This window comes from Syzygium oleosum, unplaced genomic scaffold (assembly GCF_021117445.2).
Source record: "Syzygium oleosum isolate NSW1041296 unplaced genomic scaffold, Sole_v2.1 Sole_v2.48, whole genome shotgun sequence".
NCBI lineage: Eukaryota > Viridiplantae > Streptophyta > Magnoliopsida > Myrtales > Myrtaceae > Syzygium > Syzygium oleosum.
In genome coordinates this window covers 375,125-401,541 of record NW_026607532.1, presented here as the reverse complement: position 1 = coordinate 401,541, position 26,417 = coordinate 375,125, and the positions used below count along the sequence as shown (strand labels likewise).

Sequence of the window (26,417 nt, the reverse complement as noted above, 5' to 3'; positions counted from 1 at the left end):
TAAATTGGTTTGTAAATTTTGCTAATAATATAGATCTCCTAAGCTCCGGAATCAAATAATTTCATCCAATATTAGTACCCACGTTTTCTCTCTTGGGAAGTTTGGTTACCTAATTAAGAGAAACTATTGCATAAACCAAACACATGTACCCAAAAAAATATAAGTGGATCATATCGAATTTTCTATTTGTTCCTCGGCATATTAAGCGATTTGGATGGGCTGGGTACATCGGACGTAAGCTTAAACCCGATTGTATACAATAATAAATTCTCATGGGCCTAAACTCAAATTCGCCACTGGGGCACTTTTGGCCACTACCGCACTACCGAATCATGGAATTGATACTCTGATTTGCACCGAGAAAAGGTGAGGCACTGCATCACAATGGTTGGATGCCTATCCATAACTGTTGTTCTCATCCGTGCATTGGAATCTATTCTGTCCAGCAAATCGAAAATTAACGGTTTGATCGAGCACGCCTCGGCCACACCCGAACGAAAGAGCCTAGCTCCTACTTCCCATGACCGAGGCATCGATGTGATATTGCACGTCAATTGCTTCGATTCTTCGAGACGGTAAAGATACCCGATCGAGCCCGTGACCACATGATACGTCCGGGATTTTGTCCGGGACAAATCCGTGATTGAATGGTGGGTGCCGAGTCAGGTTTCGGTCGATTCATCCACCACCAATAATGCAGGGCATGGGGAGAGGACTTATTGCAATTCTACGGGGAATGCATCCAAACATGGAAGAGCTGCGGTCGCGATAGAGCATGACTCGTGAGAAAAGGAAGCTCTTGTCCAATAGTCCTACGATGGACTCCACGTAGATATGCTCTATCACCTCATCTTCCGTCGCCAATGGGAGAGAAAGAACCATATCAACATGCCAAGGAACAGTGGCCACTAGTTCGAAAGAAATCTCAACTTTGCCCGAACTAGCCGTGGACAAGAACCTTAGGTGTCCACATAGACCATAAAAATAATGGTTTTGTTCCTCCTCAGGTAAGGACTTTTGCAAGCGACATGTGCGCGGACGTACGTGCTTGTTGAGTTTGGGAGACAATGATGTTCTAGAAGTTACCCGTGTCTAGTTCAAAAGAATGAATTCGTTGCAAATTGATGCGGATGGAGTGATGGTGAGTTACGTGGAAAATAAGAAGATGGGTGATTGAGATACGTTTTAGAGGTAAGGTACGTGTCATGAAGCATGATCTCATGGTGTAAATGAAGTGATACCACGACATATCTTGATTCTATGGCTGTTTTTCTCCACTGGAACATCCCGCCACAACTCTCTCGTAGCTGCATCGAGCTTGTCACAAGTGTTTCTTGGCAACTGATTAGATTGCATAGCATAGATTGAAGTACTTCGAACAACCGATCGAATATACGTCGCTCTACCCACCCAAGATAGGGTCTTCCTCTTCCAAGGGCTAAGTTATCAACCTTCTGTTCAAGAAATTGGTGTCTTGCCCTACCATTATCGGGTTTAAAGAGAAGATTACCAAGGTATAAAGCGTCATGATCAATCTTTTTCATGTGGAGTTCGTCCATGCATAATTTTTTCATGCCTATGGAAGTATTTTTTGAGAAGAAAACTTTGCCCCTTGGCCCAGATTTTATGAAGACACAGCTCAGGGGGTATCAGCTCGTCAGTTTGGAACTTCACATCACAGGAGGAGATGGTACACCACTTCCTTGACCAAGGCAGTTTGCATAGAGAATGAGCTAGGATTGCAAACTCTTCGCTCTTTATATAGCAATTCTCTATACTTGAATGTGACATTATAGGAATGCCGTGCTACATGCTCAAGCAACTCCAAATCATTTCCTAGCAATCAAGCCGGTCTTATAAGTTCTGACCAAAAAAAAAAGCTTTCATGGAATTTTCAAACAAGCAGAGGGAAGAGACCAGAGTTGAGATCCGTTCAAAAGTCAATTCTATTGAGGAAAGGATGGAGTCCTCGCTCCCACCGTCATATTAAGGATTGAAGTTTAATGTAGATGGTACGTGGAAAAATAATAAAGAAGCTATATGTATTATCGTATGATTGGCAAGTGACTTAGGAGTCCAAACTTGGATAAAAGGAGGAAGATGGAACTTGCTGGTGGAAGTCGAAGCTACACCTCTTCTTCTTGCTTGCAATTATGCTTGGTCCCTTGGCATCCAAACATTGGGTTTTTTGAAGTGACTGCAAGGTCTTAATTGATGTTATCCATTAAAAGGGTTTTTGTCCTTAGAGTATTCAACCTTTTGTAGCTAATTCCCGCTTCCTACTTCAACACAATCTAGGGTGAAGTTTGGCATGGACCAATAGACCCAATAATAGAGCTGCTCATGCACTTGCAAATTACCTGCTTCTTCCTTTCCTTTTCACTATGTCCCTTCTAGAGTTAAAAATATTATTTTAATAGTCTTCTTCAGTTTATCGTTCCGATGAAGGTGCTTGATCCAATTTGTAAAGTTTTGTTTGAAATGGAAAGTTTATTCTAGCGAAAAACTCTTTCTTATGGCGTGTTCTTGTTCTTTGGTGCACAATTCAGGCTGCCTTAGGGAATGGCTTTCTTTAAAGCTCTTGGCCAAATGCTAAGACGTTTGGCAAATTTTCTTGGAGAGATTTGGGGAAATGCATTGCATTTCCAAAGTTCCTTAGCTCAACAGGTTTGTAAGAGCTCTGGGCTTTAGCATTTCCGAAATGATAATACATTTTTCTTCCAATTTTGCCATCGCTATATTTTCACAAATTTCAAAAGTGCCCTCACCACCGACCACCTCGTGTGACGTCGCTAACGAGCCTCACCTGAGGTTGCGCGACCCTCATTGGGGACCGTTTGGGGCTATACGACCTCAGGTGACGACCGCCGGGGCCAAAACTGGCTTGCTGGTTACCTGAGTCCTTTGCTGGACGCCTGCAAAGGGTTTGAGTTCTTTTTAAAGAAAAATTGCAAAAGTCCTTTATAAGTATAGTTTTTCCAAACACCATATGAACCAAAGTGTTTCCCAATGCACTTTTAAATTACACCTTACCAAACACAATTTGTATCTCGAGAAACCCTTTCAATCTAATGTAAACCCCAAAAGTTGTGGCCATAATCATATCAAATGACTTTGGACACTAATGTAACTATATCGGTTTTCGATTGGAATACATTATTGCAGAGTTTGGTAGAGGAAAGTACTGTTAAAGCTGATAGAGGAAAGAATTACTAAGATTTTACATGTAATTTCCGCCGTAACTTTGTATACAATAAACTCCTGATATTTATTGTGGCGATATCTCTTGTAATGTAACGTGCTGATGGAGGAAAGAATTACTAGCAGAAGCATTGCACTTGCTTAGTAATTTAAGGGTGAAGACATCTTTGCTCATATCATCTAAAGTTCAACAGTATTCGACCTCTGTTTAGATACAAGCTAAGAAGCTCTTTATCTAATCGTGCTTGATTGTCGTGAAGTCAAAATTACACATGTTTATAGAATTAGCATCTAACGGTATCGTACAAGTGATAAGTGTATCCGGAAATAATCATCACTAGAATCGTTAGATAGCTGTTGTCTAGACTAGAGTCGACAAAATATGTTGTTCAATATAAATGTGCTCGATGTTGAGAGAGGAGATTTATATTCCATTTGTTTCGCGAAAAATGAATAATTTAGTCCAAAAAATGATCACTTATATTGTTTGAAATAATAATTAGTCAATGAATAATGTTTCAGTATCGACTATAATTTATTTCTAAATATTTCGTAGACGGCAAACATATTTTTCGTTTGTTCATTTTTGTATGCAACACAAGTTATTATTTTTAAGAAAATATATCTCAAACCATTGATTTTCCAAAAAACAAACGGACCCTTATCCCCTAATTTAATCGGTCAACTACCATGGTCGATAACTATAACTGTAGATAGTTCGAACAGAGCGAATGCATCAAATGAAAGCGGGACTATTAGTATTTTCCTTGGAAAGCTAATGACTTTTCAGGGTCGGGATTTGATCAACCGATCGAATTAGTTCGTGCAAACTCCGTAATGTCAAAGTCAACGCTGTCCGTCTTGCCCTTTCACAATGTCATTCAACAATACCGTCGCGTGAACACCTACTTCTCTTACCAGATCGCATCACGCTACCCCCAACAGATACATTTTTGCTTCGTGCATTGTCAAAGGCGTGACATGACTAGCCTGAGCGATCAATCAATTTAGTCAAACGTCGACCATTTTCTCGAGGCGAATGCAGAGGATGTGATGCCAGGACTAGACGCCGCAAATTGGCCGGCAGCAAACTTTGAATAATCAAGTGATTTGCGTCGAGATTATAACCTCGCGACATTTGATAAACAGCAACTTGCAGCAATAAGAACTGTATTAATATGAAATTGAGCGACCCAATGTTGGAGTGGACTTGCCCTCTCGAGATATTCAAATGACCCCTTGTGCGACCTTTGCGGTGTTTAAAAGACTCTCAAGCTACTAAGCCAACAAAAAAACAATTACATGAATTTTAGGCTCCGTTTATTTCGCGAAAAATATGATATTTTTGGAAAATATTATCCACAAAATCATTTTTCGGGAAGATGAAAATATTTGCCGGTATTTGGCCGAAATCTGAAAGTGGAATAGAAAATATTTTCCGCCGTGCACTATTTTTAATAATTTCTTTTTATTTTCTTTGTTTTAAAATCGATTTTTTGATTTTTTTATTTTCTTTCCTTCTTCTTTGGTCAGTCATTGGCCACGGCCACGGCCGGCAACTAGCCACAGTCAAGCTCGAGCCTCTCCATAGGTCGGCGAGGCTCAGCTCTGCTCGCCGGAATGCTCTACCTTGCTAGATCCAGCGAGGTCAAGCTCGCCCGTGGTCGACGAGCTCGAGCGTCTCTAGCCTTGGGTGAGTTCATCCCTCGCCTGTGGCCGGAGACCGGCCGAAGAAGAAGGAAAAAGAAAAAGAATGAAAATAAAAAATACTAAAAAGAGTGTACGGAGGAGAACGTGCTTGGTCCGGGTGAAAGAAAGTGGAAATCATTTTCCCTACTTAATTTTGAATGTGTTTTTTTTTCCATTGACGAAAAATGTTTTTCTTGACTTGTTCACTTTCTGTGAACCAAATGCCGGAAAATCCGAAAAACTTTTTTTGGAAGTTGTTTTCCGTGCACAAAGCCCTAAATTGTTCTTTTAAAACAAAAACGTCCTCCGTATGGAAGCAAGAGTTCTTCTTTTGAGGGGGGAAAAAAGAACTTAATAACCCCAAGATAAAAAGCTCTAACGTCAGTGACGTCTAGGCAGGTCGAGGTAAGAGACGGATGGGGCAAAAAGCTTTTAACGTTGACAAAGTGTGGCCAACCCATCAGTTCGCGCACGAGTGACGACATTGAACTGCATGTGTGTGGCATAAACAAATGCTTGGTATGTCGTCCCTTCGACGATTCAGAGCGACCCTGCGCGTAGCTGTGCGGTCATGTCGCACGCGAAGGAGGAATCTGATCTGATTCGAGAGAGACAGAGAAGAGGGGATGATCAGAGAGATTCAGAAGCAGCATCAAAATGGTGGGTTGAGTTTTGACATTTTCAATCGACTTCATTTTTCTTTGCGAGCACGTCTGCACAGGTAGACAAATGATATAAATAAGATTCAAGTGGCCTTTTGCCATCAGTTTTAGGTCAGCTGGATATTAAAAAAACATGTCTCGGTCACTCGCCGGTGCAGTAAAATGTGATTCACGTCGAGGCTAACAAAAATTTACGAGATGTCGTCTCTTCGTGATATGGTCCCGAGAGATCGCGCTGCTCGAGAACTGAACTCGATTCCCTGTCTTCCGATTGTTATAGTTTCCGTCGTTTCAAGAATTGGGCAGATCCCTCGAGACATTCAAAGTACTTATATTCGTTCATATGTTGGTGAACATTTCGAATTCCACTAATGGGATTGGTCAAGTGACAAATACTAATTGATCATAATATATATTTATGAGACAAATTGTGCACGGGATATTCTTTGCTGCGTATTTGTTTTGCGTTTGTTGCTTGTAGAGATTGTTACTCAAGATATATGAGTTCACTTCGGTATTCTTGTTAGTATCCTAAAGATAATAACAAGAAACACAGACATCGGGGCTGATTTTTATATGCTTGGTTATTGCCTACACATATTTCGAATGCAGAATGTCAGCCCTAAAGGGCACAACGGAGGCAGTTCGTGGTTTGGATGTGAAGATAGCTCACAATCAATCGATCTTAAATGTGACGATCTTCCCGCCTCGTGCATGTCAGATAATCATAGAAGCACATGAATTTCGTGCTTCTAAAAAGCGAAATGCTCAAGAGCAAGGTGGTCCGAACTGGATCGACATACGCGTGTTACTCGAGCAGAAACCCTTTTGTTCAGAAGAAAGCAAGCATTGACATCGACGTTGCCCGTGCGAAATCGACATTCCACTTGCGAGCCCGCAATGTCTGAAATTATAATCCCCTAAACAAGGAATAAAATCTCGCATTCAAGTGCGGATGAGAACCTATATCCACAGTCCAGCTAGTGGATTGCACGAGCCATTGGATGGTCGATAAAGAAAGCAAAAAATTGTGCCAAGAATTCAATTAATCTAGAAGCAAAGATGAAGCATTCTCTCTAGAAGAGCATCCTGTGCCGAGCATCCACTTTTCAGCAGTCAGCACCAAAAAGCCGAAACCAACATGTCAATAGGTGCCTTTGCCTTTAGCATATGCTTCCATGTCAAGCTAAGAAATTTCCTGCCAAACTCGCCATTTGCTTTCACCATCCTTTTTTGTGTCCCCCGAATTTTTGTTTCCATTCTTAGACTTTTTCGCCGTGTTTGAAAGCAACACCAATTTGAAGAAAATGGGACAAAGGGACAATCATTTCCCCGGATTCTTCTTATCACAAAGTTTTCCCCGAAAGAAACACACCATTTTATTTATAAATGGTCTCCTTCCACCTTTCGGTTTACATCTTTTGGTTCGACTTTTCTAACGTGGTATCAGAGTCAGGTTCCGCTCCATTTTATCCGTTAAGTTTTTTGGGTCGGACTTTCGAACACTCATCTCTCTAATCACAGGAATTTAAGTATTTTTTTTAAAAATTTTCCACCCGAATTTTCCTCATCTCCATTTTCTCCCGTTTCTCAAACATGGCATTGGGTTTTTTGATAGCTTGAGAGTTGACTTTAGCTTCTTGAGCGCTTAATCTAAGGAATTAGCAGTTGTAGGCTCAGTGCAGTTAATATTTTCATATAAATTAATAAGCAATTAAACCTTTTTTTTTCTTTTTTTCGACCCAAAAAAAAATCTCTTTCAATCAACTTTCAACGTCCCCGACACGCGCGTGATCCTTGCCCCAGGTCCAAGGGTTAGATCTCACGGGATCGGCAGTTACCCGGTAGACAGACACCTCTGCATCATGGGAATCTGAATAGAATCTCTCTCCGCAAGCCACGTTGACGTCTCGGTGGTCCCCCGCCATCCCCTCCCTTCCCATGAACGGCCTCTAGAATCTCATCCAATCACAAAACAACCTTAATAAAAAGGAAAAATAACATAAATGATTTCTAAATTTTAGGTAAATGTGTAATGTGATATATGAACTTCAATATGGTCTATGTGATTCCTGAACTTTTAATTTGTTCAATACGGTTCCTGAATATTTGGTAAACGTTCAATCCGTTCCTTGGACTGTATGAAATATGCACTATAACAGATTGAACATTTACAAAAAATTCAGGGACTATACTGAACATATTAAAAGTTAAAAAAATGTTAAGCAAATATGTAATGTGATTTATGAACTTTAATATGGTCTGTAAACTTTAGCCTAATGTTCAATGTGATTCCTGAACTTTTAATTTGTTCAATGCGGTTCCTAAATTTTTTATAAATGTTCAATCTGATCTTTGGATTGTGTGAAATATGCAATGTTGTCCCTAACAAATTAAACATTTACTAAAAGTTCAGAAACCGTACTGAACATATTAAAAGTTCAGGAATCATATTTCACATCTGGCCAATGCTCTAGGACCACCCGTGTAATTATCTCAAATAAAAATTACAATTTTTCTATTAAAAAATTAATGCCAAGTATATTAAAATCAGTATTTAAAAAATGGTATTGAATTATGAAAGCCGAAATTAATTTCGATTTGATTATTTTAAGTGAGAAAACTGGAGCAAGTTCAACTACAAGCTTTGCCTGGCGCGCTATATAAAGGGAAGGGGACCAGGGTCTTTCCGCCATCATCACATTCCCCTGTAAAAGCAGTTGAAGAGAGCGGGAGCGCGAGAAGAGAGAGTGTTTCGCTTCGGATTGGTGAAAATGTCGCTGCTTTCGGATCTCATCAACCTCAACCTCTCCGACTGCACCGAGAAGATCATCGCCGAGTACATATGGTCAGCCACCCTCAGCCCCACCCTCGACTTTTCTCGTTGGAAAAAAAATGCTTCCTCTACCTCGTCTCTGCTCCGAGTCTCTGTCTCTGGTTCAGGGTCTAGAACTCTTTCAGGGTGTCGCTCGTTTGTGATCTCGCGGACCCTTTTTGGTTTGTGGATGGAAAGAGAAGGCGAAGCTGCCGAAATCGAATTCTGGGCTTTTCCCTGGGATCGCTCTCATGTCGTGTGTGTGTGTGTAAGAAGTCTCGTAGAAGTTGCTTCCTATTGGTTTGAAGATTGTTGGTCGTTCGTTTGGTTTCTTCACATGTGAATGCTTGTTCCTTTACCCTCTTTGAGGTATTGCGTTTCTTGACACTTTTGTTTCTTCCGTTTTCTTTTACGAAACTTAAGCATGGAAGTGGAGTCTTTCCTCTGTTGTGCTGGTTTGAATTCTTGTTTTATCCGGAAAAGGTACTAGCACCAAGAGAAATCGCCGAAATATCCGACCGAGGCTTTGCTTGTAATCGCCTTCTGTGGATCTATCTAATAGAAGATAGCAATTCTGCTGGATTTCTACGTTCATAGATTTGTTTGATTGAATAGGATGCCTTCTACTATGCTAATTTCTATCATGTGTATTGTTTGATCGAATAGGATTGGGGGCTCTGGGATGGACATGAGGAGCAAAGCAAGGGTAAGTTACTCTGTGCACTAGTAGTTGACAAGTGAGCAAGTTGTTACTGCCGTTGGTAATCTTCATCGCACATGCTCTGCTTAACTTTATCTACTTTTGATGATATAGACTCTCTCTGGTCCTGTTAGTGATCCTTCAAAGCTTCCTAAGTGGAACTACGATGGTTCCAGCACAAAACAGGCTCCTGGAGAGGACAGTGAAGTGATTTTATAGTGAGTTTTCTGCTTTATCTTCTTCACGAGCAAATTTTTAGCGCTTTCTTTAGTCATATGTCGGCAATTTCGCTTGTTAACTCATCGATTATTGGTGCTTGAATTGACATGGTTGTGTTAATCTTTGGAAATATCATCAAACAGTCCTCAAGCAATTTTCAAGGATCCTTTCAGAGGTGGCAACAACATTCTTGTGAGTATTCTCCCCTTCTCTATAAATGATGCGATTTGCATCCTTGTCGTTTTTTTTCCTTGGATATTACATTCGTAGTGTCCTTTAATCGCTGTCTAAAATCCCAATTGGTTTTTAGGTCATTTGTGATACCTACACTCCTGGGGGAGAACCAATTCCCACAAATAAGAGGTGTGCTGCTGCCAAGATCTTCAGCCACCCTGCTGTTGTTGCTGAAGAGACCTGGTATCTTTCCACGCCGCAATCCTTTCTTTATTAGTCCGTTGGTTGACAGTTACCTCTTTTCCATCCATTCAAACTTATTGTCAAATTTCAATCTTGTGGAAAATAGGTATGGACTTGAGCAAGAGTACACCCTATTGCAGAAGGATGTTACCTGGCCTCTAGGGTGGCCTGTTGGTGGCTATCCTGGTCCCCAGGTACTGCAATTTTTTTTTTTTTTGGCTTGTAAAGTCAACAGCTATAAAACTGAACATGGTTGTTGGTGTATGGTCTTGGCTTGGCACTCTCCTTAGCCATTTCATTAGCTTTGGATCCAGACTATTTGCCCATGCTAAAACTAAAGAACTATCGATGGAATGCCAGGTGGAAGCAAGGATAGCTGTCCCCTTGTCGTCAATCATCTATATTTTAGCATGATCAGGGTCAATTGACTGTGTGAAGAATCTGCTCTTTTCTTCCCTTTTTTTCCCATAAGGAGTGGGATGCACATATCCTTTCTTGAATAGGAGAGTTTGATTGTTGAGGCTTAACCGTAACCTTTTTACTATTCACTCCCGTCTTTGCTAAAACCTAAGGTATTTGCCTGTTACTTGTGCTGGCTATGTGATTTTGGACTTCTGCTATGATGCTTCAGGGACCTTACTACTGTGGTATTGGTGCTGATAAAGCATTTGGCAGAGATATTGTTGACGCTCATTATAAGGCTTGCTTGTATGCTGGCATTAACATCAGTGGTATCAATGGGGAAGTGATGCCTGGCCAGGTAAGAGACTAGATCAGGGAAAAAAGATTTACATAATGACTTTTATTACGGGAAACTTTGCCGTTATTATATTTATGAATTAGACATACAAATAATTTCTCACATTTAATGTAGTGGGAATTCCAAGTTGGTCCATCTGTGGGAATTTCAGCTGGAGATGAATTGTGGATCGCCCGTTACATTTTGGAGGTACTTTAACATTTAAAGGTTCTGCTGCTTCTAATTTTTCCTTGGTTGATGTTGACATGCCTGCCTGTAAACAGAGGATAACGGAGATAGCTGGAGTGGTCCTTTCCTTCGATCCCAAGCCTATTCAGGTTAGTTGATCTTCCTTCATATTATTTAGTCTTCATCTCGGTAATGTCTACTTTGGAAATATTTCAACTTTGTACGGACTCATTTGTGTTCCTCTTATTGCACCTATCCGTTCTAGGGCGATTGGAATGGAGCTGGTGCTCACACTAACTACAGGTAACAGTTAATCTTCATATGCTTCTGCGAATAATGGTCACTCTCTCTCTCTCTCTTGCCCCCTCAATGTGCAGTGTGCCCTTCTCTGCTTTGTGCGTATAACTCTATGTAATTGTACTGCAGTACCAAGTCCATGAGAAATAAAGGAGGATATGAGGTCATTAAGAAAGCAATTGAGAAGCTTGGACTGAGGCACAAAGAGCACATTGCCGCATATGGTGAAGGCAATGAGCGCCGTCTCACTGGACGTCACGAGACAGCTGATATCAACACTTTCAAATGGGTAAGTTAAAAACAGGAGAAAGGGGGAAAGGACCTTTTTTTGAAATGCAGCATTTATCTTGTTATTAGTATAGTATACGTTCTTGTGACAGGTAGATGGCAAAGATGCTGTTGATAATAGTAGATTTATTTAAGAATGACGTATAAAAAGATGTATATCTCAATGTGTGTGATCTCTAGGTGCTTTTGGCAATTTAGGTCCAGAATTCTAATGTTAAGCTCTTACTTGCTGTTGGACAGGGAGTTGCAGACCGTGGTGCGTCAATTCGAGTTGGCCGAGACACGGAGAAAGCTGGAAAAGGCTATTTTGAGGACAGAAGGCCTGCTTCCAACATGGACCCATATGTCGTCACTTCCATGATTGCAGAGACCACCATCCTGTGGAAGCCATGAGTTCGCAGCTTCTCGTCTTCAAGAGATTGTGGTTTCTTTTTCATTCGATACAAAGGAAAGATTTGTGTACCAATTGGGATGCGTGCATTCGTTTTCCTGGATTATAGGGTTTACTCAGTTACTGATGTTTGCCCCTTGTACTGAGGTGGTAAGGTAACCTCAATGTTTTACTTGCGAAGATGAGTTCAGTCTGTTTCTTCGAATAATGGCAGGCGCCAATTTGTATTGCTATCTGGAAGGGCTAAAATTTTTATGTTCTTGAATTCATACATTCGTGTCCCCTTGCTCTTTCCTCAAAGTCGATGTCTCGGCGTTTGAAAATGTGGTCATTGAAAGTCGAAAATCACATGGATAAGCAGACCTGAGCTATTCATGTGGAGTGTGAACCGTCATAACTAGAAAGACAAATGGACGCATGTATATACATCGTTTGGATGACAACAAGGGCATGGCCTGATACGTGTTACTTGAGGTCTCAAAGGGTGGCTGAGGTTCGAATGACCTCCAGCTATGGAATGTTCTTGAATGCCTCAAGGACAGGAGAGATCATCGAATGACTACTTGACCCGGTTCCGCGACGGTTCTCATCGTAAATTAAAAGCAGCTCAATCCGATGATTGATTTTCGCCATGAAACGAATCCAGCTCTGACTGTACTGGTTTTGATAGAGTATGCAATCTGCAATTCCCCTAGGATTCTGTTCAATATGCTAAATGTGAAGTTTCTTGTCGGTACAGTTGGTCAAAAAGACCATGCCATAATACTAATCCAGTCATGACATAAGTTTCTCTTCAATTTGCCACAACAGCGATGGTGTTTTTGCACAAATGTTAGCTAGGTTTGTCCATACTCAGGGAATTAAACAACGTGTGCTTTTGAATTTGTGCAAGTCTCGTTAACCTTTTTAGCCCAATATATGAAGACATCTACATCAGCAGATGTGACATCATCGCCCCATTAGTGGCCGCATCGTATTATGATAATGATTTCACCAATTAAATAAATATCGCGAATAAAGTAAAACCTTAATTAAACTTTTCGAAAGTAACTATGAGTTAAAAATAGAGTTCTAGTAAGCACTTTTTTAGGGGGTTTTAACTGCATTATCTAAACCACAAATTAAATAGGTAAATTAGGCTTTAAAGGGATTACTGCTTTGACCTAGGTTCGAGAGACACGGATACACAAAAATATCCGATGGACTTATTTCTTAATTCATAATAATAAGCTGAGTCGTTACCTGAATTAATTATATTTAATAAAAAAATTTAAACATAAATAGATTATAAATGGATTTTCAACTCCACCTTTGTTTTCTTTTGCGCTCAATGATCTCGCGGGGACAGAACCTCCAAACGGAGAGTCAAAGGGTTTGACTTTCCAGGCGAAGCGACGCGGTTCGCCGCCGGAGCTTTTACAGTCTTACCTCCGTTCAGCTTCGGAGCTTCGTTTCTTGCCGAATTAAGGTCGATCGATATCGATCGAGCGATGCTTCTGCGACAAGCAGCTAGTTTTCTACGACGAATTCGTCCTCCTCCTTCCCGATCACCATCCACTGACCCATTGGCTCTTCCAATTCCAAGTACGATTCCCTCGTACAACTCGTGTGTGTGTGTGTGTTTCGTTGCTTCAAGCAATGTTCGGTTCGAAAATATTTGCTATCTGCCGGAACAAAAAGGGCTTATTCCTGATGTCCGGCGTGAAAATGATTTTCATGAACGACGGGTTTCTTGAGGTTGTGTGATTACCTGCAGAAGCTTTAGCTTGGAGCAATTGAGCAGCTTTTGGCAGAATGCTGCTGCTCGTGATTGATTAGAGCGGTTGCTCGAATCTTTTCGCTGTTGCATTTATATGTGTTGCTTGGTTAGGCCTCGTTCTTTTGACAGTATTGTGAACCGTTATCGAAAAGCATTGCTTGACACATTCATGGCATTTCATGAAGTTTCTGTTGAGTGCGCGAGTGAGGTGTGAAACAAAGAAGAATCCCACATTGGGGAGGTTGGAGTACAGCGAAGCAATTGAGAGTACCTAGTTGACCCGTAGTTCGATGGTTTTAAGTTTTTGGACTGTATATTCTAATACTATGTTATTAATTGTACTAGTGGATCTTGTCTTTCATTGCCTAACCAGTCTTCTAAAGAATGTGGTAGGCCCCACGAGGGTTCGCATATGCTCCGATTGGGTGGCGATGCAGGGAGAAAGGATCGTGAGGAGTTCTCCTGGTGGGTTGTTGTGGCTGCTCAAGCTGGTAACTTTTCTTGGGGATCTTTCTACCACTCAGTTATGCTTCTAAAATGATTTCTTAGTTGAATCTTGCGTTCCTGTTTTTCTTAGCCACTTTCCATTCTTTTGAATTTCTTTTTACGACTTACGTAGTCATGTCCCAAACAAATCGCAAGCTTCCTGTTTGCTGTTGAGTCCCTGTTAACTGTTTGCAACCAAGGGCCATGTATCTGTTATGCTTGTTTAAGTTGGACAAAGACTGAAGCTTTATCATTGAACTGGTGCATTTACATTTAGTGTAGTGTGTTCGTGTCTTGTTGCAGATACTCTGTGAAATTGGCAGATTTACTCTCTAGAAACCCTGTTTCAAACTTTCGAAAACTTCCTGGGATGAAATATTAGATGTGCTATCTAGGAAAGGAATGTAGCAAAAATTACTATTGCTCTTTGGTGGTTTCAAGGTTGATCTTCCTCTGAGCACATCTATGCCCTTGAAAATGCACTTCTGCTGTGGTCATACAATCTACCTTTCATTATTCTAATTTTTGTTCGCTTTCCTTGAGGCTAGCTCTTAGCATATGCAGTACAGTACTGATGCCAACACAATATGCTTCAACTGTTTATTCCTTGTATTTATCTTGCATCTTTTATGTGGTTGTCTCTTCAAAATAGAATTGTTCCAGATCTTTCTAATTCTTAGTAAGGTGAGTCTCACAGTGGATTTTTCCTTCTACTATGGTGAAAATCTCGGTTGATTCTTGTAGCTTCTCTTAACAATGTATATGCCTGATACATTGAATGATAAGTCATTGTATGTAGTGATGGTATTACCCTAATATATTATCTCCTGCATAATAATTGACGCAGCAATAATTCTTGGGACAAGTTCAAATCCGGCTGTTGCAGATGGGGAGTCAATCGAGTCAAACTCCAAAAATAATGCAGAAGCTGCTGATATTGTTGGACTTCGCAGGATTGAGGACGGTTCAGTTGTATCGAATATCCATACAGCCAAGTGGAGAGTATTCACTGATAATGGGAGAGATTCATTTCTTCAGGCAAGCTTCCTTGGTGATGTACTCTATTGTTCTGAATCTGGTATTTTTGTTGTTGTTTTTATCTTTTTCATTTTTTTAACATGCTAGGGTAAACTGGAGGAAGCTGAAAGATTCTTCCTTTCTGCACTGCAAGAAGCTAAAGAAGGGTTTGGAGAGAGGGACCCACATGTGGCATCCTCATGCAACAATCTCGTGGGTCAACTAATCAGTTGCTTCCTTTGCCTATATATATATATATATATTGCCTTGTTCCAAATCTCTGGAAAATTAAATAAGAAATTGTGCTGAAGTAGCTTTCACTGATCAATATCGATAACCATGATTGTGTTTCATTTGTATTAACTGATGGAAAGAAGACGAATTAGATGGTATCTTTTGAATTTATTGATGAAATTTAAAGCCAGATTTGCCTGTGACATTTCCTCTAACCATCATCTAAATCATTCACTCAATATTAACTATGTTGATGTCTATGAACAGGACTACATCTCTCCTATTTGGATACTTAAGGATTGAACTTATATGGGTTTTCTATGAACATTTATTTGAGGATTTTGGAATCCCTTACTTCAATGCCCCAAATCAATGTAATGTTGTTCCATTACGACTATTCCATCTCTCTCGGTGAACATATCTGGGAACGATGGATTGAATGGATTGAATGCAATTGTTATATTGAATAATCAATGACAAGCTATGTCACTTGTGAAACTGCGGTGCAGACTAATAATCTGTTTGGTTCCAATATTCTGTTCAGGCAGAGCTTTATAGAGTTATGAAGGCATTTGATAAAGCTGAGCCACTGTACTTGGAGGCAGTCAATGTTCTTGAAGAGTCATTTGGTCCTCAGGATATACGGTATAGCTTGATACTTATGTCAAATTTTCTGTAGATTGCTCACCATTATAACTTTTTCTTGGCATCTTTGCACCATGATAGTAAATATTATTGAAGGGACAGAATCATGCATAGGCTGATACGTACAAAATGACTCTTTTTGTTCGATATTTTTGCTTCCGCTAGTTGCTTTGCTTTGATTGGGTAGTCTGTTGCATGTAATATGAACTCATTTGCTCTCCGGGACCTGTAACATGCAGAGTTGGAGTTGCCTTTCACAATCTTGGCCAGTTTTATCTTGCACAGCGTAAGTTAGAAGAAGCTCAAATCCACTATGAGGTAAACAAGATATTCAATAATGGTGGCATTCTCGGGTATACTATGATGTGCATATTGAATCTATGCCTATATCTGATAGGGAGACCTCAGAATGCGGCAATTTAATGCTGAGAAACGAATTTTTCATTTTTATGACTAATTTACTCAGTAATTTAGCCTAGGAAATGGAAAGGCTAACCGTGGGATTGGTCAGTTTACGAAAATTCTTTTGCTTGGTTGTGACAGTTTGACACTATGTCATTCTTATCTATAAGATTTTTGTCACATTTTATGGGTCCGCTTCCATCAAAGGTAGGTCATTCTAAGGAGGGAGGGCAAGTGAGAGGGGGAAGGGGGGAACTAAGTAGAACTACTTGCCATATTGAGAGAGTAGTGGTTAGTGTGTCTCCATTCTGTTAGTGTGTTGAAAAATGCCATATAATGAAGGAGGTGATTTTATTATCTTTGTCTCAGATTAGTCACTGTCAGCATGCTTGCTCCTCATCATTGAAACATTTTTGCTGCAACCGTCAGCCAAAGTCTGGCTTTTACTGAATTGATAAGTAGTTACATTCTCCTCTATTCCTATTTAATTGCTACTTACTCGAGCAGTTTATACATAATATTTTCAACACAAACGCAATATTCTTTTTCTCATTTTTTCTAATTCATTGTGTTTTTTTGTGTCTTCTGGGTCCTGCAATGATTATTTGGACAGAGAGCTCTGAAGGTATGACATGTGAGCCATACGTTTTGATGTTGTGTTCAAGCACTTGAAGGAGTTGTACATACATTCTCGCATGGTTACATGTGCAAGCACTTGATGGATTCATCTGTACTTACTTGCATGGTTAATTGTCTCAACTCCCTAAATTGGATATCACTTTTTCTTGAAGTGAGAGAGCTACCACTTTTCCAACATTTGAGCTCTTCCAACATCACATACTTCACCATTGGTGGCTCTTTGACCAGCTCAAGCTTATAACAGGCACATAAAAAAATTATTGAATTTCACTCTTTGGAAGTGTTTGTTTACAGCTTAAGCTCTTCCATAGTGGTCATGATAATGATATCTGAAGCAATAAACGAAGTTTGCATAAACAGAGTTTCATTTCTTTAATATGCATATGCTTAGTGACGCAGATGAAGCAATTGCCCATTATGTGAGACTGTTAGCTCAGTGTTATGTTGAAATGATTCAGATAAAAGGGAGAGTCTTGGGATATGGTCATCCAGATTATGCAGATACCATGTATCATCTGGCAATGGTAAACTCGCGGTTTTCTATAAGTACTATTCTTCAGCTTGCTTTGATATTTCCGCTGCTTAAACTGCCTATGTCTGCAATATGTTGTTCTTGATAGTTCTCAAGCACAAGTATGCCACATTTATATCTTGTTCTGTACTCCATTTGTGCATTTGCTGCATGACCTTAGTCTATCAAAGTTGTATTTGGTGTTGGTGTCCTTTCCCCCTCCATTTTTATTATTTCATGAGAGATTTATTAATTTCTTTCCAATTTATTTTTCACATTTCTCCTGCATACATATATATTCATAAACTCGAAATTTCAAAGAGAATAACTTGTTTGAAGCAGCACTAAGCACCAATTTTTGTGAGACGCCTGAAGCTTATGAGGCCATAACGGATTTATGTTAAGATCTTTGTACATTGGTGATTAAATTCTTTCTAACTGTACTTATTTTGCACAAATTAACTTTTGTCTTTCACCCCTGAACTTTAAATTCGTCAGCTATTTGAGTTCAGGTGCTTTATGGTTTCTTAATTTATGTTTTCTTGTCGTTTACGCTTAACTAATGTTGCTTGACGGTTCCAATTACAATGATGATGCATTTCTAGAACAGGAAGACTCACTGCGCTATGTGCCTATGATTATGTCATTTTTTTCCTCAAGCCAACATAATCTGGAAAGGGCTATGTGATTGAACTGCAGGTGCTACATCTACAAGGAAAACAAAAGGAATCTGAGGCTCTTATCCTTGATTCGATCAGGATTTTGGAGGTATGTGGGAAAAAATGCTGATTTTCTTTATTCTGTCCTCCTTTCTGACTGGAATTATGACACACAGGAAGCTGGTCAAGGAGAATCTATGGTATGTTTGAAGAGGTTGCGTCATCTAGCTCAGGTGACTCTTCTCATTCACTTATACTTGGTCTTTTGTTGACTAACGACCATAATTCACACCTCTTGTCAACATGGAACCTCTGCTGTTGGGCTTAATCATGAAAACTAGATGTTGACCTTTGTTGCTTCCCCAGTCTGAAATTTTATTGTGAGCTACAACTGAACATGACAAACATTAATCTATGTAACATATTTGATGAGCGACTGTCTCTTTTAAGGAATGTAGAGAAAGCAGCCTAATGACATTTCATCGATTGATATTCAAGAATGCTTCACCATTGAGGAGGGTCTCCTCTACCAGAAGGAAGATGTTTATATTGATGGATACGTGAACTTTAGAGGAAAATTTTTGAGCATATAATCATTTAGATTTTGTAAATATTAGATTTTTCTGTCACCCCAACTTGTTGACCATGGGATTGGCCCAGAAAACTTATTGACCATAGGCACGAACATGTCTGTTGTGTTTCTTTCTAATTTTCAGTTTAAAACTCTGATCTTACATTGTGAATGCTTTCACAGTACAAACTTATTGATTTGGGCACCACTTTTTTGAATTTCTTATCTGACTTAGGTTCAATGAACTTTAGAGAAATGATCATTCTCTACAAATGATATGAAATACTAAAAGGAAATGATATTAATGTACTAGTATAACTTCCACTTTGCCTTTTAGGTGGAATGGAATAATCACGATGAAATCGAAAGTAGAACTCTGGGAAACATGACAGGTTCTAGCTAGCTAGATGACATGACCTTGTGATGTATATATTTCTTTCACAATAGCTGTAAGTATGTTGGATATAGTTCTTTTTACTATCACAAAGGGTGCATTTATCCCAAAAACCAACAGCTAGCATGTTACAAAAGCAAGGACTAATTTTTTTGTCCAGTTATTGAGTGCCATCGTCCAATCACAATTCACAAAGCACTGTGAATCCTTATGATATTTGATCTGCTTTTTGGCCTTTTTGGCTCTTGTCTACACAACATTATACTAATACCTTACAGCGTACCTTGATTTTTATTTTTATTTTTGATGCTACCTTGATGTTTTATCTTTTGAATAATAAGGTGGTTTGGATCTTTGATCTAAGGAAACAATCATTGCCCTTTGCCTTGTTTAGATATATTTAAAGTCCAGTCGTCTTGAGGATGCTGAGAATCTGCAGAGAAAGATTCTTCATATGTTGGAGTTGTCCAAGGTTTGATTTTACATGAAACTTTGGTCCTTGATTATGGTACATTAGAATTCGCTATTCAATTTTGAGACATGTGTGCTTCAGGTTGTTGTGCCTTTCACATGTTCAATCAAGTCATTGAACTTTTGAATTGGCTTCAGTTGAGTGATATGACCATATAAGTACCTACCTACTTGTGGAAAGGACAAGATAATGAACATAAGTACCGCATTTCGGATGGACAGACTAGTTCAGGCACAAGTTTTGCAATCATTTGATACTTGTAATATACTTTTGGTGATATGTTAATATGTTTGTCAAGTTGCCAACAATTCATCTTTGCCAAAAAGAAAATAGGCAGCCTAGTCATATAAATGTCTACTAGATCCACAACCCGTGCATGCGCATGGACAAAGAAGTTGAAGGAATTTATTTATGCAAAAAGTGAAAATTAGTGTATATATATGATTCTATATTAAGTCTGTGATCATAAAAATTACTTTTATAACATCAATTTAATTCAAGAATCGGTTGATTAAAGGGAGTGTATTTTCTCTATTAAATGTCCTTATAAAAGATAGTATCAATGTGTCAACTCTTAGTGCAAACATCTTATTTTAGTTCTAGCATAAATTTAATTTGTTTCGAATGATTATTTTAGAACATATATTACATTGGGCAAGTGCAATCATGGTTTCATATTAATTTATTTTCAATAGCAACATTTGACTTATTTAGGTTCATTCCACATTCTTTTCTCTTTCTAGTATAGCTCATTTTATACCTTCTATCGTGGATATTGTATAGTTTTGATTTATATTTGAAACTTGACTTAAAACTTTTGGCTTGATAATTTGTGTCATTTTAATTTTATTTTGGGACTTGTGCTTGCTAAAAGCTTCAAAAAAGTATATATTTGGTTTGATTTTAAATTTTTGGAGCTTGTGCTTGATTTAATATAAACTTAAATTAAATTTAATCTCATTCTAATGTAAACTTCTTTCTTTATTTTATTTGAAATTTGATATGAAATTTTCTCCTATTGATATTAATTTGGGCCAATGATAATTGTCAATGTGTTCATATACGGCAACCATAGGATTTGCCAATTGTCAAAGTAATGTTAGATTTACTTAGGCTTTCTCTTTATTGTACCTATAATGATAAGGCTTAGTCATAGACTGCTTTGATACCACTGGAAGCCACCATGATTCCCTCTATGTTGTTTGACATATTCCTCTACTGTCTAATCTACAAGGGATGGCATTCTGTAGAGACTGTCTTGGCTGCTGAAGGACTTGCCCTGACTCTACAGACAGCTGGAAAGTTGAGGGAAGCACAAGAACTTCTTGAAAGGTGAGTTGTCATATTAATATTTGAAAATTACAATTCTTCATAACGTTTTCGAAATAAGTTCCGGAGATATTGTTCCTATAGGTGTCTGGAAGCAAGGAAGACTTTGCTGAAAGAAAGCCACATACAGGTTTTACTATCATCAACTCTCCAAATTTTGACCCAGCATGATTTAAAATTCTTGATTCTTCTTGATACCCTGATCTCTTACTGATGCCTTTTCTCTCCATATTGTTTCTGTAAATGGAGAAATTTGTTGTCCATGGTCAGGCTATAAACCTTGCACTTCTACTTGTTTAGTTTGTCTGAAGTGCCACAATTTGAATCATTCGATGGCTTTGCTGTACATACTTGAAAAATTTTCTGCAAGGAGGTACTCTGGTCAAACTTCTGATGTGCGGTTGCTGGAAGTGGACATGTCTACATGATCTCGTTGATGTGTTATAGAACATCGCTTAATAATCTTTTGTTCCCATATGCGTGATTTTCGAATTGTTGAAGATAATAATGTAGAAGTTGAAGCCTCATCTTATGTCATTTGTCAGATCTCGTTATTTGTTTGAATTATACTCAGTGTTCTACATATGGCAATAATTACACCACTTTGCATTGAACAATTTCCCCTTTTTCCTGGGTTCAAATTTTAAGTTGGTTATATAACTATCCTGAAGAAAAAGGTACTAAATCTTCATTTCTTTATATGTAAAATGTAGAAATGCCAAATTGTTCCCAAAATGAATTCATTGAGGGCTTGTGATACATGTACTGAAAGAATAAGAATGGTGACAAGCCCTGTAGTTTATTCTCATCGAGTACTATTTTAAAGATTGGAAATGGAAAAATGTGTTGCTGTTCGAGTAGACAAACTATTTTTTGTCCTTGGGCAGGTTGCAGCCAACATGATTCGCTTGGCTAGGGTGGGAATGCTAATTTCCAATCAGTTAAGGAAGATAAATCCAGCAGAAGCAATTGTTGAGCTAGACAAGGCAAAAGGTTTCCTAGACAACTCGATAAGGTCTTTATTCTTTAACTCTTCCTAGCTTGAGCTTCAACATACTCTCTCTCTCTCTCTCTCTCTCTCTCTCTCTCTCTCTCTCTCTCATACACACTGGTTGGAGCCATAAAAGTTATGGGTCTCGATTATTAACTTGTTTTGACTTGTGTCGACTGTTTTGTGTATGGCAATGCCGAATAATTTACTAATACAATCATAAGTTGTAGTTCTTTAATCTTAGGTTCTAACTGTACAGTTGAATTCAATAAAATTGAGTAAAAAAATTGTAAGCCACAAGTAAATCAGAATATCTTGTGATCGACCTTGATGCTCTCTGGAACTTCATGATTTTGTCTTTTATGTCCTACACAGGAATCATGTTCCTCCTACTGCAGAGGGCAATAGATATTATATTGCTCTTAATGGGACTAAAGAGCTCGGAGGAATTTAACAAGATGGCATACTGAATGGCTCATGTACTTCTAAGTTAATAGTCAATGATTGTCATACTCTGTCCACTTAGCCTTTTAGGGTCCTACGTGGTAATCTTTTACTAAACTCTCTTCTCTTTCTTAGATTCTCTGTGGCTTGGCCAGGGACTTTGATTGTGAAGGCTATAATGTAGCATCTGAAAGTCATATTATAGCTTTGCAGTTAGTTTGAGTGTCCTGCAATCTTATTTTCCTTAAACATTTTACCTACATGAATTTTCATTCTTGAAGGTTGCTGGTGTATATTCCACCAATCTTCTATAGGACACTTCCCTCTCTGTCCACCTTGTCAGGGCACCTTTCTTCACCTCGATCATCAAATATCTTTCCTTCATGCGAGAGACCCTTTCTCTGGAGAGACTGTGTTACTTGGCTATGTAATGCCTATATTTCCTTTCCATTTCATGATCACAGTTTTAAAATTTTGGGGGACTTGGGGAAGTTGGGTCACTTAGAAGGTGATGTTGAAATATTATCTCATATCGCTTGATAACGGGTTCTAAATGCTCTTTATATTCACGTGGTCTCCCTCTACCTATTAGCTTAAGTTTTTGGGTTGGACTTTCTAATATGGTATCAGAGCTAATGCTATCTCTTTCGTGAATGGGCGTGGTCAAAATTCCATGTGAGTGTGTGTAGTCAAAATTTCATGTGTTGCTCATAATCCGGCTTGCACGTGAGTGGGGGTGTTGAAATATTATCTCACATCGCTTGACAACGGGTCCTAAATGCTCTTTATATTCATGTGGTCTCCCTCTACCTATTAGCTTAAGCTTTTAGGTTGGACTTTCTAACAGGTGAAGATCATGAATGTTATTGAAATGTTTAGAATGGATTGAATTGGAATATATAAAAAACATACGGTGCTTATTTTCATGATGTTTGATTAATTTCCACATTTGACAGGGTCAATTCTGTCTTGCTTCAATGTTTATTAATGTTTTCACTTCCAATGACAGAATAGCGAGGGAAGTACTTAACAAATCAGTGAAGCAGAGAGGTAGATTGAGAAATGGAAATTTGGCAGAGAGTGGCAACAATGGACGCATAGCAATGACCATACTGGTAAGTTTTCATTATTTCATTCTCTCGATATCTTGACATTGAAGGAAAAGCTTGTGGTTAGGGAAGTCCACCGACTGCCACCTTCTCAGAATTCTTCATTTGGTCTTAAAAAACCAGACATGTGAAAGAACTTGTTGCGTCATTCTGTCGTCTTGAAATAAATCATTTAATTTATCGGGTCAAAGTACTCCTGGTTAAAAGTTCAAAACTCTAATGTTGGCTTTTGTCAAGTGCGAAAGTAAAATCAATTCAATAATTTTGGTCCTTTAGGTTCATTGATTCTGGCATTAGCTTAACAACGTCGATTGAGGCATTTTTCTTTTTCATGTGCTTGTTTCCAGCTGCAGTCGTTTGATTCATTAGGGCTCCTGGGCCTTGCCAAGCAAGAATTGCAAGAGTCAAGGGTTAGTATTACAAAATCAACTTCTTAGTTTACTTTTACTTTTCCAAATTACTCATGTGATGCATCTTCACTTTGCATTGGGCAACATGATGATTGTTGTGTTGTTTCCTTCTAATGGCATGATGTGGACTTTAAAGCATCAGGTTCAATTCCAACATTCAGGTGTTCTGGAATTGGGCTACTTGTTTGGAGTATCATGCACTCTGTTTCACTGATCAAAAAGAAATAAACCACTTACTTCTTTCATTAACTATATTTTCTTTAAAAGTGGTTAAACTTCAGAATTACGTTGAACTCAAGAAGATCAGATACTCAATTTTGATATAGATGTGCAATAGATTCAGGCAATGCTGCTTTTCAGTGGTCATGCGTGGCATATATATCTTGAATTCATTGCATCGTATCTTTTTTGGTTATCCTATTGAGGAACTTAGCCATTATTTTGTCTATAACGGTTACGCCAGCAGGTATCCTGGGTGCACACATTCTATACTTGGAGCTCTTGTCCTTCTAACTTAATAGCAATGTCGTGATAGACAATCAAACTTCAGGAATAATCGTGAATTCTGGTCCCTGGTTAAAATTGATGTTCTAGTCTTCTTTCACAAAAAGGTTATAATTTTCTTTCCATTTGAAATAGAATGCTGCATTATGCTTTACCTTGAAAAGTTGAACAGTTGGTCATCTTCCTATCATACTTTTCTATAAATCTATTGCTGCCTTCTTCCTTGCAAGTTTGCACATCAATGGCCAGGCTCTTACCTTTCTGAGACTGATAGCATTCACTGCATATGCCTATATTATGATTTTGTACAGTACTTCAATTATGCGAGTACCCTGTTGAGCTACTTCACTGCAGTTGACCTGTCATATGTATTGCTCTTTTGACCAGGATGAGAACACTCATCTTGTTGAAGCTGAAGACGCCCTTTTACAATGCATGTCTTCTTACAAAGAGGTTAATCACTCTACTCTTAAGTGGACTAAGCCTTATCTTCTTCTTTTTTTTATATGTTGCTTTGCTGGGTATTAAAGATATACATCTTTGGCTCGATGGTTCGTGGTCGCTGAGAAAAAGGCTACCTTGTCCAGGGATGTGTGCTGATGTTATTATTGTACATATTTCCTTTTCTAATGCATAGCCTAACTGGGACATTTCTAGGTGATTTGTCCTCGTACTGTTAGAATTGGAATTGTTAGTAACTGTCGAGGTAGTGGTTACTGGTGAAGTGAATCTGTCTCATATCCTCAGATTACAGCACTGGCATTTGTATTACCGGTTAGTATGGGAGTAAACTCTTTGCCTTAGATGTATGAGGGCAACCAAAAATATGTGGAAAGTATGTTACATGTGGTGCTGAGTATTACTTGACCTCTTGCCACTAGCTCTCTCATTGTTGTGATAATTTAGACCTTTCCTTTTTCTTCCTGCCATTAAACTGAATATTGGAGCATCTGTGTCGATCAATACTAAAAGAAACACAGTTTGTCAATCAACCAGAGTGACCAAAAAAATTAAGCTGAGAAAACTATTGAGATTTAAACTGAATAGAAGAGAAGATTACTCAGAATGTGGGCTAGCTTGGCAACATGGTAGTTCAGTAAAAATTAGCGATGCCACTGTTGGTTAAAAGTTCATGGGTGGGGGTATCCCACTATGATCTTATAACTTTAGATTGATTGTGATATTTTCTCATTTTGGGTGAATGATTCTTTTGATTAGCTAGTGAAGTTTTCTGAAACAAATCAGGTTTATCTTATGTTCACATGCAGTTCGTTCATGAGAGGTCGGTCTCGGGTTTTGTTGAGGTAAAGGTTGAGTATCTTTCATGTTTAAAGCATCTAGCAAGCTTAATTGAGGATATCACTCGGGAAGGGATGCAGCATTCTCAAGAAGTCACTATGCACGAGCTGAAACACGAAATTAGTCAGGTTGAAAAGGAAATTTCTCAAATGAGGAGACATAAGAAGTAGACTGGAGCTTCTTAATGCCGGATCTGGAGTTACTCTGTTGAAGAATTAAGGCAAAACAGAACTTTCTTGTGCAGGTTCAATTTAGTAAATGTATTCTACTAAACACATCCACTATTTTCACCTACATCATTTGGTTTGCTCATTTGCGATGCGCCAAAATTGCAGGTGTGTTCAGCACTAATTTATTTTAGGGAAAGGGAATGCAGCTAGATGGATCAACGTCAAGATGGAACTCTGCGGGTGATCTGGTCCTGATAAAGTCATCACAACCAGTGAGCTTCCGTAAGATTACTGAAGACATTGCGGAACAAAGTGTTATACAGTTAGGGATATCGTGCCGTGTTGTCTTGATGATCCTTACATATTTATCGGAAAAGTTCATCGACATGCTCAGGCACGCAGGTGCTTGGAAGTTGTTTACAAGGTAGCACATAGTGATATGTGGAGTCATTGAGATCCTAGAACGTTCAGGAAGTCTTGGATTTCGTGTGCCTGCTATTCAGGTGGCTTTTGGGAGGTTGTACATCCTAGTTAAACAGAGGCAACAAGGTTTTGCATCTAGTTGCTTGGCTTTTCATTTTCCGCGTTGCAGAGAGTTTAGTTAGCAACTCATTTCCTAGTTTCTCAACGTTCGGCAGTCTTCAAGTTGATGAGGGAGTGTTGAATGCCGACTTTTTGTCGTCTGATTGTTCCTAATCGTTTCACTCACAATCAGACTGCTGCTATTTCGCATGACAGGTGATGATTCTTCAACTAGACAAGCAA

General features: G+C 38.9%; 2 protein-coding genes across 4 annotated transcripts; both read left to right on the top strand.

Moving 5' to 3' along the window:
• The first annotated feature begins 8,237 nt into the window (after positions 1-8,237).
• On the top strand, positions 8,238-11,876 carry LOC115681342 (glutamine synthetase cytosolic isozyme 2-like). The gene is made up of 12 exons (XM_030605261.2): positions 8,238-8,400; positions 9,034-9,073; positions 9,182-9,285; positions 9,430-9,478; positions 9,597-9,703; positions 9,810-9,897; positions 10,335-10,463; positions 10,578-10,652; positions 10,727-10,780; positions 10,897-10,934; positions 11,058-11,217; positions 11,457-11,876. The coding sequence occupies exons 1-12, from the start codon at positions 8,327-8,329 to the stop codon at positions 11,607-11,609; spliced, it is 1,071 nt and encodes a 356-aa protein (XP_030461121.1). The 5' UTR covers positions 8,238-8,326; the 3' UTR covers positions 11,610-11,876.
• Positions 11,877-12,933: 1,057 nt separating this feature from the next.
• LOC115681340 (uncharacterized) lies at positions 12,934-26,335 on the top strand. 3 transcript variants are annotated; one of them, XM_056306903.1, is made up of 19 exons: positions 12,934-13,191; positions 13,760-13,857; positions 14,700-14,890; positions 14,978-15,082; positions 15,648-15,748; positions 15,988-16,066; positions 16,764-16,775; positions 17,248-17,313; positions 18,000-18,068; positions 18,136-18,192; positions 19,319-19,396; positions 20,631-20,728; positions 20,810-20,855; positions 21,613-21,740; positions 23,170-23,275; positions 23,617-23,679; positions 24,571-24,636; positions 25,452-25,726; positions 25,818-26,335. In XM_056306903.1, the coding sequence occupies exons 2-18, from the start codon at positions 13,779-13,781 to the stop codon at positions 25,650-25,652; spliced, it is 1,545 nt and encodes a 514-aa protein (XP_056162878.1). In that variant the 5' UTR covers positions 12,934-13,191; positions 13,760-13,778; the 3' UTR covers positions 25,653-25,726; positions 25,818-26,335. The 3 variants fall into 3 exon arrangements, with proteins under 3 accessions (XP_056162878.1, XP_030461117.2, XP_056162877.1); XM_030605257.2 differs by having other exon boundaries at positions 13,750-13,857; XM_056306902.1 differs by lacking the exon at positions 16,764-16,775 and having other exon boundaries at positions 13,750-13,857.
• Positions 26,336-26,417: the final 82 nt, after the last annotated feature.

Excerpts from the sequence above, each read along its gene's own strand:
- LOC115681342 (XM_030605261.2), top strand. The coding sequence starts at position 8,327 with ATGTCGCTGCTTTCGGATCTCATCAACCTCAACCTCTCCGACTGCACC. Across the intron at positions 9,479-9,596 it reads GAGGTGGCAACAACATTCTT|GTCATTTGTGATACCTACAC; the intron begins GTGAGTATTCTC and ends ATTGGTTTTTAG. Across the intron at positions 10,935-11,057 it reads GGTGCTCACACTAACTACAG|TACCAAGTCCATGAGAAATA; the intron begins GTAACAGTTAAT and ends ATTGTACTGCAG.
- LOC115681340 (XM_030605257.2), top strand. The coding sequence starts at position 13,098 with ATGCTTCTGCGACAAGCAGCTAGTTTTCTACGACGAATTCGTCCTCCT. Across the intron at positions 15,083-15,647 it reads CATCCTCATGCAACAATCTC|GCAGAGCTTTATAGAGTTAT; the intron begins GTGGGTCAACTA and ends TATTCTGTTCAG. Across the intron at positions 15,749-15,987 it reads TTTGGTCCTCAGGATATACG|AGTTGGAGTTGCCTTTCACA; the intron begins GTATAGCTTGAT and ends TGTAACATGCAG.